Source organism: Saccopteryx bilineata, chromosome 2 (assembly GCF_036850765.1).
Source record: "Saccopteryx bilineata isolate mSacBil1 chromosome 2, mSacBil1_pri_phased_curated, whole genome shotgun sequence".
Taxonomy (NCBI): Eukaryota; Metazoa; Chordata; class Mammalia; order Chiroptera; family Emballonuridae; genus Saccopteryx; species Saccopteryx bilineata.
Genome location: NC_089491.1, coordinates 85,272,100 through 85,285,349, shown reverse-complemented (window position 1 = coordinate 85,285,349; position 13,250 = coordinate 85,272,100). Strand labels below are relative to the sequence as shown.

At 37.6% G+C, this 13,250-nt stretch overlaps 1 protein-coding gene across 10 annotated transcripts in view; it reads left to right on the top strand.

Moving 5' to 3' along the window:
- Window positions 1–10,401, top strand: part of ELAVL2 (ELAV like RNA binding protein 2) — a 165,727-nt gene extending 155,326 nt beyond the window's left edge. For 6 of the 10 annotated variants that reach the window (XM_066257359.1, XM_066257366.1, XM_066257365.1 and 3 more), the window contains 3 exons: window positions 641–866; window positions 8,961–8,999; window positions 9,584–10,401. In XM_066257359.1, coding sequence (XP_066113456.1) covers window positions 641–866; window positions 8,961–8,999; window positions 9,584–9,914 — 596 coding nt within the window. In that variant the 3' untranslated portion in view covers window positions 9,915–10,401. The remainder of the gene's footprint in view (window positions 1–640; window positions 867–8,960; window positions 9,000–9,583) is intronic. The other 4 variants (XM_066257362.1, XM_066257360.1, XM_066257364.1 and 1 more) reach the window with 3 other exon arrangements.
- Window positions 10,402–13,250: the final 2,849 nt, after the last annotated feature.

The following is a 13,250-nucleotide window of genomic DNA, read 5'->3' as shown; positions in this document are numbered from 1 at the left end:
TCTAATAAAGTATGGCTAGTTTAAAGCTGTGTAGAAGCTTTGGGAAACCAGAAAAGCCCCTCCAGACATTTTTCTTGAAGGACTGGTATCCTATATAATATTATTAGTTTGAATTTTATTTAAAAATTTAGCTGAAATAAATCCTTCTACCACTGTGCATGTATTTTTAGAATAGCTTTTTAGCATTTTTAGCAAATGCCTGTGTCTGTGCTCCTTGTGACAAGAAAGGGAGCTGCTGTGCCTGTCATTTTTGAGCTTTGTCCAGTAGCATAATTTGTAAAATGAAACTCAGGCAGGCTGTTGACATTATTAAAGAGAGTGTATTTGGAGAACAAGAAGGTGGGGGAGAGAAAACATGGACATACCAGTGTGCTTTCTCTTCCTAGCTTATTGGTAGGCATGTGATAATGGGTATTCAGATTATATGGGCAACTTCATGCATTAAATAATACAAAATGGTGATTCTAGATTGAATTACTACCAAATGAAGGTAAAACTTTCCTCCTCCTCTGATTTTGTGGCAGATGTTATGTGTGGGTGAAAACACATTCTTGAGAAGGAAAAATTAATTTATCCTTTCTTCTTTTCCTCCTCTCTTTCCACTCTCTCTTTCCCAAATCCTTACCCAAATCTACCATAGGCATATCAAGGGGTGTAGGGTTTATTCGATTTGACAAGCGGATTGAGGCAGAAGAAGCTATCAAAGGCCTAAACGGCCAGAAACCTCCTGGTGCCACAGAGCCAATCACTGTAAAGTTTGCTAATAATCCAAGCCAAAAAACCAATCAGGCCATCCTTTCCCAGCTGTACCAGTCTCCAAACAGAAGGTATCCAGGACCATTAGCTCAGCAGGCACAGCGTTTTAGGTAAGTCTGGTCTGGTTCTTATGCCCAGCTACTAAATCCAGAACTCTCAGGTTCACTTTCCTATACTTTTATTAACAGGATCTCCAGTTTGCTATTATTGTTATTATTGTTCTCTTCCTTTTTCTTATGGGCACAGAGAAAACCTACTTGGGGAATAATGTCTTTTGCTAACATTGAAGGCGGAGACAAAAGGACAATATCCTACAGCAATGAATCTCAACAGGGCAGGGGGACAGGAGGGTGGGTAGTATAATTTTGCCCATCAGGGGCCATTTGGCAGTGTTTGGAGTCATTTATGTTGGCATAATTTGGGTGGAGGGTACTACTGGCATCTAGTGGGAAGAGGCCAGAGATGCAGCTAAACATCTTATGATGTGGATATAGTCCCCAACAACAACTTATCCAGCCGAAAACATCAATGTAGCCAAGGTTGAGAAGCCCTGACCTGGTTCTTAGCTGTTTCCAGTGCTTTCGATTTCCCTCTTTTAGCTTTTTTCTTGATTAGGTTTTATTCTCCTGTTCCCGTTTTTAGGTCAAGATCTTTCAGTTACTTTGGTTTATAATAGGTGCTCCACTAAGGCTGTATAACCTATTTGAATACATTAGGTTTCTACAAATGGGTCCCTCTCCCTCTTTTAAATTTTTATGGAGGTTGGCAAACCTTCACTGTACAGGGCCAGGTAGTAAATATTTTAGACTTTGTGGGTCACAGTCTCTGCTGCATATATTTCCTTTTCTTTTTTTTTTTTTTTTAAACAACTCTTCAAAAATGCAGAAACCATTCTTAGTTCCTGGGCTACACTGAAACAGATGGCAGTCTGAATTTGGCCCGTGGGTGGTAATTTTCAGACCCCTGTTTATGTCCATGGAGTGACCATGCTTGTTTAGCTCAAAGAAGACATTCTGTTTTGTAGATAAGTATAAATACGTATTCAAAATTTTCACGTTCTATTCTAATCCTTAGGTAACAACCATAACAAAAGTCATTTAAAAAATGTCCCTAATTTGCATGTGAGAACATGACTTTAAGATGTTAAACAGAGCACAAAGCAAAATCACCCAAGATTTTATATTCCAGAACATTTTTTAATCTTTTTTTTTTTTTTTTACCATATGGTGTATATTGCGGCCATAATACCATCTAACCCCCATCATAATTTTTTTTTCTAATCACAGTTGCATATCGATTTTCTTGTTGGATCAGAAGAATTAATTATCAAAGATATAGTCACAAATGTATCTTAATATAAGGAGAGTTAATGTGTTTTTTAGTTCAAATCACATGAATTTTTTCCATTGGGGTATTTAAAGTGCTAAAAAAAATGAGGATTAAAAACTAGTCAAATATCTCCCTTTAAAATAACATTCAGTTATGTCACCCAAAGTATGAGAAAGAAATTTGCCATAAACACTGTTAAATTCCTCCTTAGGGGGCTTTTGCTCTGGGAGAAGAGGTGATTTCCCTGTACATTCAAAAGGCTCTGTTTGTGGACTGCATGATTGGGTACCAGCTGATTGATTGAGCCTTGTGTTCACTCTCTGCTTTAATTTTGTGAAGTTAAAAAAAAAAAAAAGAAAAAAAAGCATTGGCAGAAGGAAACTGCCACTTTGTGGTGGGTGGTGTGGTGATCGGGCTGGAGGGAGCGCTGTGTGGGGCTGCCTGATGCTTGCCCTTGGCGAGAAAGAGATCCTACAAAGCCTTTTATTCTTCCTCTTTTTTTTTTCTTTTTTTAGCTATGTCATGTAGGTTTCCTCGGTGGCATCTTTAAGTGAATAATAACTTTTTTGCAAATTTAGCATAGACAAATTTGAAGGAATTCTGTAGGTTTTTCCTGGGCAAAGGACAGTTCTTTGGAACTTGCTGGATTTTTAACACTTAGAGTATAAAATGTTTGATGTTAGTAGAAGGCTGTATTGATTTAAATTGTTGTTTTTGGTGTTTCCGATTTAAACTCTGGTTTTTGTTTTATGGTAGTCATTAAGTAAAACTGTGTTCTTAGAATTAAGATGAAATTCTGAGGAAGACTGGGCAAAGGGACTGAAATGACAGGATCAGCAGGAGCATTCCTGACAATTGAAATAGCGAGGCCTGTCGGTGACTCACAAGGGAGGTTGCTGATGACCACGAGTGCTCTCTCAACTCAGCAGAGCCCTCTCCCTGTGTGCGCTGTGCTTTATTTGCTTTACAGGATGTTCTGATGGTCAAATTTAATAGCTTTTCAAATATCTTGTGCTCATTCTGAGCTTTTATCATTTAGCTCCATGTGTTACTAACTTGGAAATTCTTCCTCAATGCCTGTAAAAACAATTTTGGGAGGGAAAGGGAGTAACAGTCTATTGCAAGGGAAATTTGGTTTCAGAAAATAGGAAAGAGTCTTACTGTCCTTCCAGATACCTAATTTGTCTATACAGTGTGTCCGTAAAGTCATGGTGCACTTTTGACCGGTCACAGGAAAGCAACAAAAGACGATAGAAATGTGAAATCTGCACCAAATTAAAGGAAAACTCTCCCAGTTTCATACCTATTCAGTGCAGTTCGATGTGGGCTCACGCACAGATTTTTTAGGGCTCCTTAGGTAGCTATACCGTATAGCATCTACAGACTCGTCACTGACCGATGGCCTACCAGAATGGGGTTTCTCTACCAAACTGCCAGTTTCCTTCAACTGCTTATCCCACCCAGTAATGTTATTCCTATGTGGTAGTGCTTTGTTATAAACGCACTGGTATTCATATTGCACTTTGGTCACGGATTCGAATTTAGCAAGCCACAGAACACACTGAACTTTCCTCTGTACTGTCCACATCTCGACTGGCATGGTCGTGGGCTGCTCCACTGTATACATGGTGTAATGTCATCATCTGCGCATGTGCACATGCTGCCACATCGTCCTACAGAAACTGGGAGGGTTTTCCTTTTATTTGGTGCAGATTTCACATTTCTGTCGTCTTTTGTTTTCCTGTGACCGGTCAAAAGTGCACTATGACTTTACGGACACGCTGTATTACTGTACTTCCCATTCCTCCCAAATCTCTGTCCAGAGAGTAAGTAAAGAACTAGTCTTTGAGCTCAGCAAAGGTGAGCCAGAAGCAACTGAGAGCCTTTATTCCTAGAGTTCAGGTTTAACCTGGTGTGTGTTTGGTTGCTTTCTTACAAATACCTTTAAAAACTTGGCTGTCATCACCATGACACCCCCCCCCCACACACACCCATTAAATTAAGGTTGATTCTTCTTTCACCACGTAACAACTCTTGAATTAAGGACTTGCTTGTATTGTTGGTATTTTGCTTTTCTTTGGTTTAGGTCTAGGTCATTACACAAATATTTTCTCACTAATATCTATATCCTAAGGCTCTTTCTTAGCCTTCAGTTTGTCACTTTCCAGTGGACATGCAAAGGAATTCTCTGTGGGTTTTTATGTTACAGTACCCTGGGAGTTGAGAGAGATTGATGAACACAAATTATAAGTATTATAATAATTAAGGATACCTTTGATATTTATGAAATTCCTATCTTTTAAAGTCAAAAAATTGAAATCTGTGTAAAATGGGTTAAGTTCAAAAGTGGGCTTGTGAAGTTTATGACTCAATCTGTGTGAATAATTAGAGAATTAACATGGGCACTGCTGATCTAATATACTCATTTAATTGATTACAGTCTTCAAAATAAGACCATTCTTATTTATTTGGATGGATGGTGTAATTTAAGCCCCTTAAGTATATTCTTGGGAATGGTATCTGAATTAAACTTTCAGCCAAATTTTTTCATCTCTTCTCTTGTGAAGCAGCTTTAATTTTATTGAATGTGATCTGGTCTAATGGCCTGTGTGCTGTTTCCATAAGCCTTTATGCATTTTTCAAGGAGCCTTTTAAATCGGCACTTGAGTTGCATTTAAGGGCATTTGCTGGTTGCACTATCACAATTTCCTTTTGGAAGAAACTGGTATCAATTCTCCTGAATAACTTTTTTCTCTCTTAGAGGACAGATGATACCATCTAATTGGATAAGGGGGTAAGTTGATGATCTTTCTGTGGTTTAACTTCAGAGCAGATCTTGGTCAGTGATCTGAAGCAGTTTTGAGAACCATTATTTTTAGGGTCCACAGTTTTGTTTTCTAACCCATTAGAAGTAATCTCTCTTTATATTTTTTATTTGAATTGGTTTTACATTTTATTTGCTTTGGGTCATAGTGTATTATAGTGTTTACTCCCATAGTGTGTCAGCTAAAAATATCTCGGAAAATGCAGGTACCTTCATTCTATTTTCTGCTTATAAGTTCCCAGCTTTGACATAGGAATGCTCTTCCTAATCCATGGTTCCATTAGAACTCTTGCTTAGGGATAGTATTGATTGTATTTTTATTATTAAACAAATGTCTGTACATGTATCCCCAGTGTATATATTTTCATAAATTTTATGCACATAGGCTTGTGCTAGTGTGTTCATTACCTCACATACCCGGATCTGACACAGAACATAAAGATAGGATAAAGATAAACAATATATCAAATGTCTTGCTAATTATTCTTACTGGCTTAATATTTCATTTACCAATATCTTAATAAATAATACACAGTACTTTAAAGCAAGAGTCATAAAATTATCTTAATAATTTTGAACTTCCTGTCTGACTCCCTGTGAGACATATAGAACCATCTTGTGTCTAAACTCACAATGCGGCTTGTCCTAGGACTAGAAGAAGTAATCAGCTCTCCCTTTCCTAGTTTTCTTGGGCTTCCTTTCCTCTTGTCACCCTTACTCTGATCATGACAATGATGATGACTTTTGCAGGAATCTTTTTAAAGCTACCTCTTTTTTAAGGATTATTTTAATTAAAGGTTTACATATCTAATCCTCCAAATCCACTTAATGTGTTATTTGTAAAGTGGATTGAGTCCAAACTAAAGGACAGGTGAGAATGTCATTGTCCCTTGAGGACTGCTCAGACTTCCCTCAGGAAAGTATGTGGTGCATGGGGAATAGGCGAGGGTCCTGGATTCAGTGCATCGATGAAATATGAGTAGAGAATACTTCACTTTTAAAGTTTAATAACATATTTAATAGGCACTGCACTGCAGTGTGTGATCATGCATACCCCAGTGGTCATTCTGGAGGCTATTAATTTGGTCTCCGTTAAAAATTGGCTTCCAGTTTTAAATGTCCACACATAAAAGAGGACTGTTCTTGAGCTCTGGACAGACCCAGAAAAGATGTGTAATTCTAGAGAGTAAGAGGGGTCCTTATGTCTGAGCGAACTGTAAGTAAGGCAGTTACAAGAGAATACAGTGTAGTGTCTGCCACGATCTCTCATAAACGCCTGGTTTACAGTTTTCCAGCTGCTATGAGGCTTAGGTTCCAGGGTGTGCATGTGGAGCCCCCCTGCTTTCTCCCAGCCCTCATGAAAAACATGGTGTGTGCGGCTGAGCAAGCAGATAGAACTGATAGTTCACCTGAACGCAGGCAGGAATTTTCAGCATCACTAAGATCTTGTTTCTTAAATTCCATGCTCCTCCCTGCACATCTTGATGAAAGAGAAGTGTGGGTGATAAGGGCGAGAGGTAGAGGTAGAGGCAGATAACTTGGTTTAAGTTCCACAGGCCTGAATTTTGACTAAAATAGGCATTGAGTAAAGAAATCAGTGAAGGTCATGGTATCACATAGGATTTCACAGGTAGGACAAATATGAGACCCACTGAGAGGGTCCTCAGAGATCCTAGAATAAAAATCCCAGGCTCCTGCCTGCAGATTCCTGGGATGGAGAATGGGGAATGAGTTATCTCGCCCTTAACACATGTAATTCACTTCTAGGGTAGTTTTGGTTTCTGCCCTGTCTTGAAAATAACGAAAACTTGCTTAAGAGAGTCTGTCTTTGTACTTTGGTTGGCATCTAAGCTCCTGGTGGCAGAGTGTGACAGTCCCTAGCTCGGTCCAATTAACAGCCAGAGATAATGTAACTATTTTGAAAATCAATAAAGGTGACTTCTTCCTCTGGACCTCTTAGCACTTTGAAGAAGACCTCAGTATCTCAGTATGCTATTCTGTTCCATAGTATCATATGCTAAATGCATTCTGTATTGATCATTCCAGCAATTTTACGAAATTATCTGTATCTTATTACTTTATGGTTTTGTGTGCATCTTTATCTCTGGTATTTGTGGTCTTTATATCTGAGTATAAAGACATGGCATTTTTGACAGCAGTTATCACCTCTATGAAAACAAAGCCCTACCACCTGTGTAGTCTTCCCACTCAGGTGCTTTCTCCCTTGTTGTGCAGTCAGGCCCCCAACCAGCTCTCCTGATAGTTTTTATTCTGGATTAAACAATTAAGATTAATGTTAGTGACCTCATTGCTTTTACTCATTCAGGATACATCCTGTAATCTGCATTGGTCCAGGCCTGTGCTCTCTGCTCAGTGGAAAGTGGGATGAACCTTCCCAGATCTTGAGAGGATAGTGGGACAAAGCAGACACACAGAATGAGGATCCTTTGTCATTGTGATTTCTTGCATGTCCTTACACCTTTCCGTGACATCAGCCCAGGCCTTTCTTTACAGTTGTATAAAGCACACAAAATGCCCAGAGGTAATTAGCAACAGGAATGTGGGAGATTCTTTTACCAATTCTGAAAGACCAAAAGAGATGTTTTCCGGCTTTTAATAAAACCAGAAGGAGTTGCTTCTCATGTGTACTTCAGCTTTACTTGAAGCCACAGGTTTTTAGACAATAAGGTCGAAACACTGAGTTTTCAAACTTATCTTTCACCTAGGAATTAAAAGAGAAGAAATTGTCTCCTTGATCCTAGGGTCTTACTTCGAGAGTATTGAATATTGTGGCAGTTAAGGGTGGTAATATGGGCAATGTATTAAGCTGTGCCCACCTCCTATAAACACATGTAATTAATTGATATCCACTGTGGAAATTTGGAATTCTTTGAAACTGATAAATAAAGTACCATAAAATCCACTTAATTTTTTTTTTTTTTATGACCGAGACAGAGAGAGAGAGGGACAGATATGGACAGACAGACAGGAAGGGGAAGAGATGAAAAGCATCAATTCTTTGTTGTGGCACCTTAGTTGTTCATTAACCGCTTTCTTATATGTGCCTTGCCAGGGAGGGAGGGGGCTACAGCAGAGCGAGTGATCTCTTGCTCAAGCCAGTGACCCTTGGGCTCAAGCTGGCAACCTCAGGGTTTCGAACCTGGGTCCTCTGCGTCTGAGTCCAGCGCTCTATCCACTATGCCACCACCTGGTCAGGCATATCCACTTAATTTTTGAAGTAGGAAAGGATATGCAGAGTTTTAAAGAGTGCCCACCCACCACAAGTACTTTCTTTTTAAAACATTTAAGAGAAGTTCAGGCTGGTTGGTTTATTTCCACGTGGCTTCTTACACTTGGAGGAGGGCTACACTTCTTGTAGCAATATAAGCCTCAGGCTTGGGGTCTGGACCGCTGCCTTGTTTGCTCACTGGGGCCAAGCATGTCGTCTTTTTCTGGATCTTAGCTGAGCACATTGAGAAATGGGAAGTTTGCTCAGGTTGTGTATAAGCTTCTTTCTACCTGTTATAACACCACTTAGGTTCTAAGAAATGGAAGTCTTTCAAAGTCGGAAGACTGAAGGGAAATTCATGGAATTCTGTAAACTGCAGAATTTCAGTTTCAGTCCCACCATTTACTAGTCCTGTGGTCTTGGGCAAGTGCCTTCACTGTGTGCCTTAGTACACTCAGGAACCAATAGTTATGAGAATTAAAAGTAGTGTTAAGTACTTGCAGGTGCGTGGGAGCATTTAGAACTTGAGTGACAGAAGATGAGAACCCACCAAATGTTAACTATTCCAGAACCTCCACATTTCTTCAAGTGACCACCAATATTTTTGCTTCAGTGACCCTTGTAGAGACAAACTGTGTCCACTGGAAGTTAGTTTTTTTAATGACAGTTGGTACCTATTCTCTATGAAAAGCCCCAATTTTAGACTCCAAATACAATTAGTATACAAATACCCCTTGGAAGATGGCAGTAACAAGCCCAGTTTTCTTGAACATCAAGGGGAAAAAATTAAAAACTGAAATTTGCTAAATGTGTGTTTTGCAGGTTGGACAATCTGCTCAATATGGCTTATGGAGTAAAGAGGTAATGATAGAGGTTCATGATGCTCATACTCCCTTCCCATAAGTGATTAGTTTCTTTGATTTGGGGAGTGATTATCTTCATGAATTTGTGTTGGGTTTTCTTTTGCATGTACAACCTATGAAAAGCTACTTTTTGAAGCACAGTTGACTCAAGGAATATCTTTATATAACTGGATGCCACCTGGTCTTTAATACCCATTATTTTGTATTGCATTGCGACGTTATAGCATGTTTACATGTGTTGCGCCCCTCCCCCAAGTCCTGCTTAAATTCATGAAGCCAGTTCTAAGTATGTTTCTTTTGCTATTGTGGATAATATTATACAGTACAGCATATAATGGCCATTTCATGACTCTTAGTACCTTGATAGTATATAGCATGTCACACTGCAAGCCACACACAGATTTTGGTTGAAACATCAAATAGTTGTATGTATCTGTTGGGCGGCGGGGGGTGGGGGTGGGTGGGGGGGGAGGAGTTATTAAAACTTTGGGATGGGAAAGGGAAAAGAAATAAAGTCCATTACTGTAACCAACCTATTTCTATTGTGTGTATGTGTGTGTTTGTTTTTCCTATTTTGTTTAGTAGGTTTTCTCCAATGACCATTGATGGAATGACCAGTTTGGCTGGAATTAATATCCCCGGACACCCAGGGACAGGATGGTGTATTTTTGTGTACAACCTGGCTCCTGACGCAGACGAGAGTATCCTGTGGCAAATGTTTGGGCCTTTTGGAGCTGTCACCAACGTGAAGGTCATCCGTGACTTTAACACCAATAAATGCAAAGGTTTCGGATTTGTGACTATGACAAACTATGATGAGGCCGCCATGGCAATAGCTAGCCTCAATGGATACCGTCTGGGAGACAGAGTACTGCAGGTCTCCTTTAAGACCAACAAAACGCACAAAGCCTAAAGAGCTCTTGTCCTCAGTCCATTTATATATGAAAACTATACAACAAAGGCAAGTTAAGAGAAACTTTATACATTAGTAAATGTCTTTGTAAGTCAGTGTTGAGATGGGGATAAAACGACTACTTAGCATCCTAAGAAATATGTGAGATTTTTTATTGCTAGTATTTGAATTAAAACTTCTTAAATATCTTTTATGTTTGAATATGGACAAGAGGTACAGGGTTTTTACCTGTCACATTGCATTCTATTGCCTTCTTTGAAGAAGGTGGACCTTTTAAAGTGTTTCAGCTAAGGGAAGACATTTCTTTTCTTTTTACATAACTGCCTTGAACCTGTGAGTAAAATATTGAGGCTTTGTGTTGTAATTCTTCAGTTGGTTGTGTCTTTTTTCCCCCTTTTATTCTTTTACTGATTAGCTTTGTGTTTTGTTTACATTTAAAGCATCTCTGTTATGTCTAAGAAAAGTATTTTGAAGTTTACATTTTTATTTATGAAGTTAAAAACAGTATTTATTTTATAGTTATGATTTGGGTTGGGGAAGGGGGGGCTACATTATAAACGCTTATTGTAAGAATACTGGAGAACTTTTCGTAAAGCAGTACCTTGCCAAAGAGATAAGAGCCTCTTTGATGTGGGTTTAAAAAAAGCATCTATTTTTATAAAAAAGAAAATTTGGAGAAACTTTTTACTGGTCCTGGAACAAATATTTTGACTTGAATACTTTGAGAAATCTCTTCATATGACACCTAGTGAGCTTTTAAAATTTACCAGGAAATTTGCAGCGGTTGGAAAATTTAGAAAGATTTATGATGTAGAAAATACTTTTGAGATCTTTGTATGAAAGGAATAGAATCAATGGGGAAATAAACACTGCTGGTTTCGTTTTTGTAATCACCAGTGGAGTGTCTGATCATCCTGGTTATTACGTGATAGGTGGCTCACATTGATTTGTGATTTTGAAACAAATAAAAAAAATTTACAAAAGAATATATAAGAGCAGGCAAGAAATTTAAATTACTGAGAAATGGGGGAAAAAATCTGTTCTTCCTAAAGAAATCCCTTCAGATAGAGCTCATGGTGTTTAGTGATGTACTTGCAGTATTGTTTGAAGAATTGTTTTGTCTTAAGGAAAAAAGATGTTGCACATGATTTGTACTGCAGCAAATCGGCAAAAGTGATCTGAGTTGGATATATTTGAAGGTATTTTGAAAGTTATGTTCAAGGCTAACACCTGAGCTTTGTGTAATGTAAATAAGACCTTGTGTTTATGACCCTTTCAGCTAATTTGATTTATTTTCCCCTTACATGCCAAGTGATGTTCAGGTTTTGAATGTTTTTGTATCAGTTTTTTCCTTTGTAAATGACATTAACATTGTTACTTGAGGTCTTGCTTAATCACTTTTGTTGTCCTGAGGACTTGAATTTACAGTGCATCAGATTTGTTGCTAATTTTGTCTGTAGATAGTCTAGCTTCAGCTGTTTATGGTGATGCTACATTTTCGTTTATAAATATGTTTGTGGTAAAAAGAAAATGAGTATAACCATAGGTTTTGAACAAATTTCCTTACATTTTTCATACAAAATCATAAATATCTGTATGCTATTGAAATTTAACTTTGTATGATGCTTAAACCACTATTTGGGGAAATAAATAAGTCTTTACCATGTATGAAAGAAATTTTAAAAAATACAAAATATTTTCTGATTAGCATCTAGCTTATAATAAATTTTCAAAAAAGCTGAAGGCAAAACTGCCTTCATCAGGATGCACTGAGAACTATATAGTTACATCCTGCTTTTTGTATAAACTGAGATGCTCACATGCTTCCCCTTAGAACAGGCAATGTGCTATGCATAACATAGTTGTACATTATCTTTGCAGTTGTGTTGTTTTATTTTTTATTATTTAAAACTGTAGTTATAAAAATTTTCAGTATAGTACAGTACATATACTGTGAGGCGCGTGCTAAAGTGAATAAGCAAGTTTTCATGCTGACCCACTCAATGCTAATCAGAAATCAATTGGCTTAGCACTTTCTCATATCCTTAGGTGCATTTAGAGTGTCAGAGTTAACCTTCTGCGTTTAAAAAAAAATAAAAAAAACTGAAAAACTAAATACATGTATATACTTAAAAAATAAGGTTTCCCTCATGGGAAAACAGCATCTACATGCTTCTTTCCTATACTACTGTAGCAAACCAAGGCATTGATGAGAGGGCATGCAAATTGTGCTTCACTTTACAGTGTTTATCAGAGCACTTAATAAAATGTAAGGCTGGTATTTATTTGAAGTTGTACAGTATGACTTAATTCACATCTGTTGGAATAGAAAATATATTCTGTTGAGTATTTAAGAGGCTGTACATGTTTTCTTTTTGTGTTTGGATTCTTTGTACTTTTTCATGTTCAGTACATCAATAAACAAAGTTGAAGGGAAAGAACAGTGTGATGAGTAGGTCTTTCTACACATTTTGGGGGCTCGTGTGCTGAGTCTAATAAACTTGCTCTCATGAGTTAAAAGAGGTTCCCTCAGAACTGTAAGTTGAAAGTGTGTTATCTAAAGTAAGAATTTCAAAAGGCAAGTTAATTGAAGTAGAATGTGCAAAAAAATTTTTTTTGAATGACACCTGATTAGCTTTCAAATATTGATGAATAATTTTTATAGGAACATGTGCTTTCATTGGCTAGTTGTAAAATTTGGGTAATTGGATGCTGACATCATTCTATAGCTCTGATGTATTGTAATAACCATCAAGTTTTGTTGTGGGTTTTTTTTTAAATGGGAGTTGTGCTCACACATTTGTTTGAGCTAAAGAAAAACCAGATAGAAGGGAGGTAATTTTTCTGCTTTCACTGGGAAGATTTAATTAATTCACCCATAGGATTAACTGTTGGTGTGTGAAATTTATATTTGTTGTCCAAATGCCAGATTGTCAAGAGATTATTCTCTAAAACCAGAAACTTAGCTTTTATCAGGTTAGGGTTGATGTGAGGAGCACATACGGACCAAACCTGAGCTTGCCCTCCTGTGTTTCACATGACATCCAGTTCTCATACCACTCCCTGATGACCTGTATTGGGAGGAGAGCAAAGAAGTCCTTTTTTCTTTCTTTTTGTTTTTTTAACAAAGTCTACTAAATGACTTCTTTTAACTTAATTGTATTTGTCAGCTTTTTTGGTAAAAAGCCATTCTAAAAAGTAATTGTACTGAATTTATAGCTTAGTACTCAAGAGTGTAGCTGAGTGACAAGACGATTCCTTTTTTTCCAACATGCAATTAATCTCAAATCTCCACACACCTTTTTTATTATATGAATTTAATACTCTAATTTTATG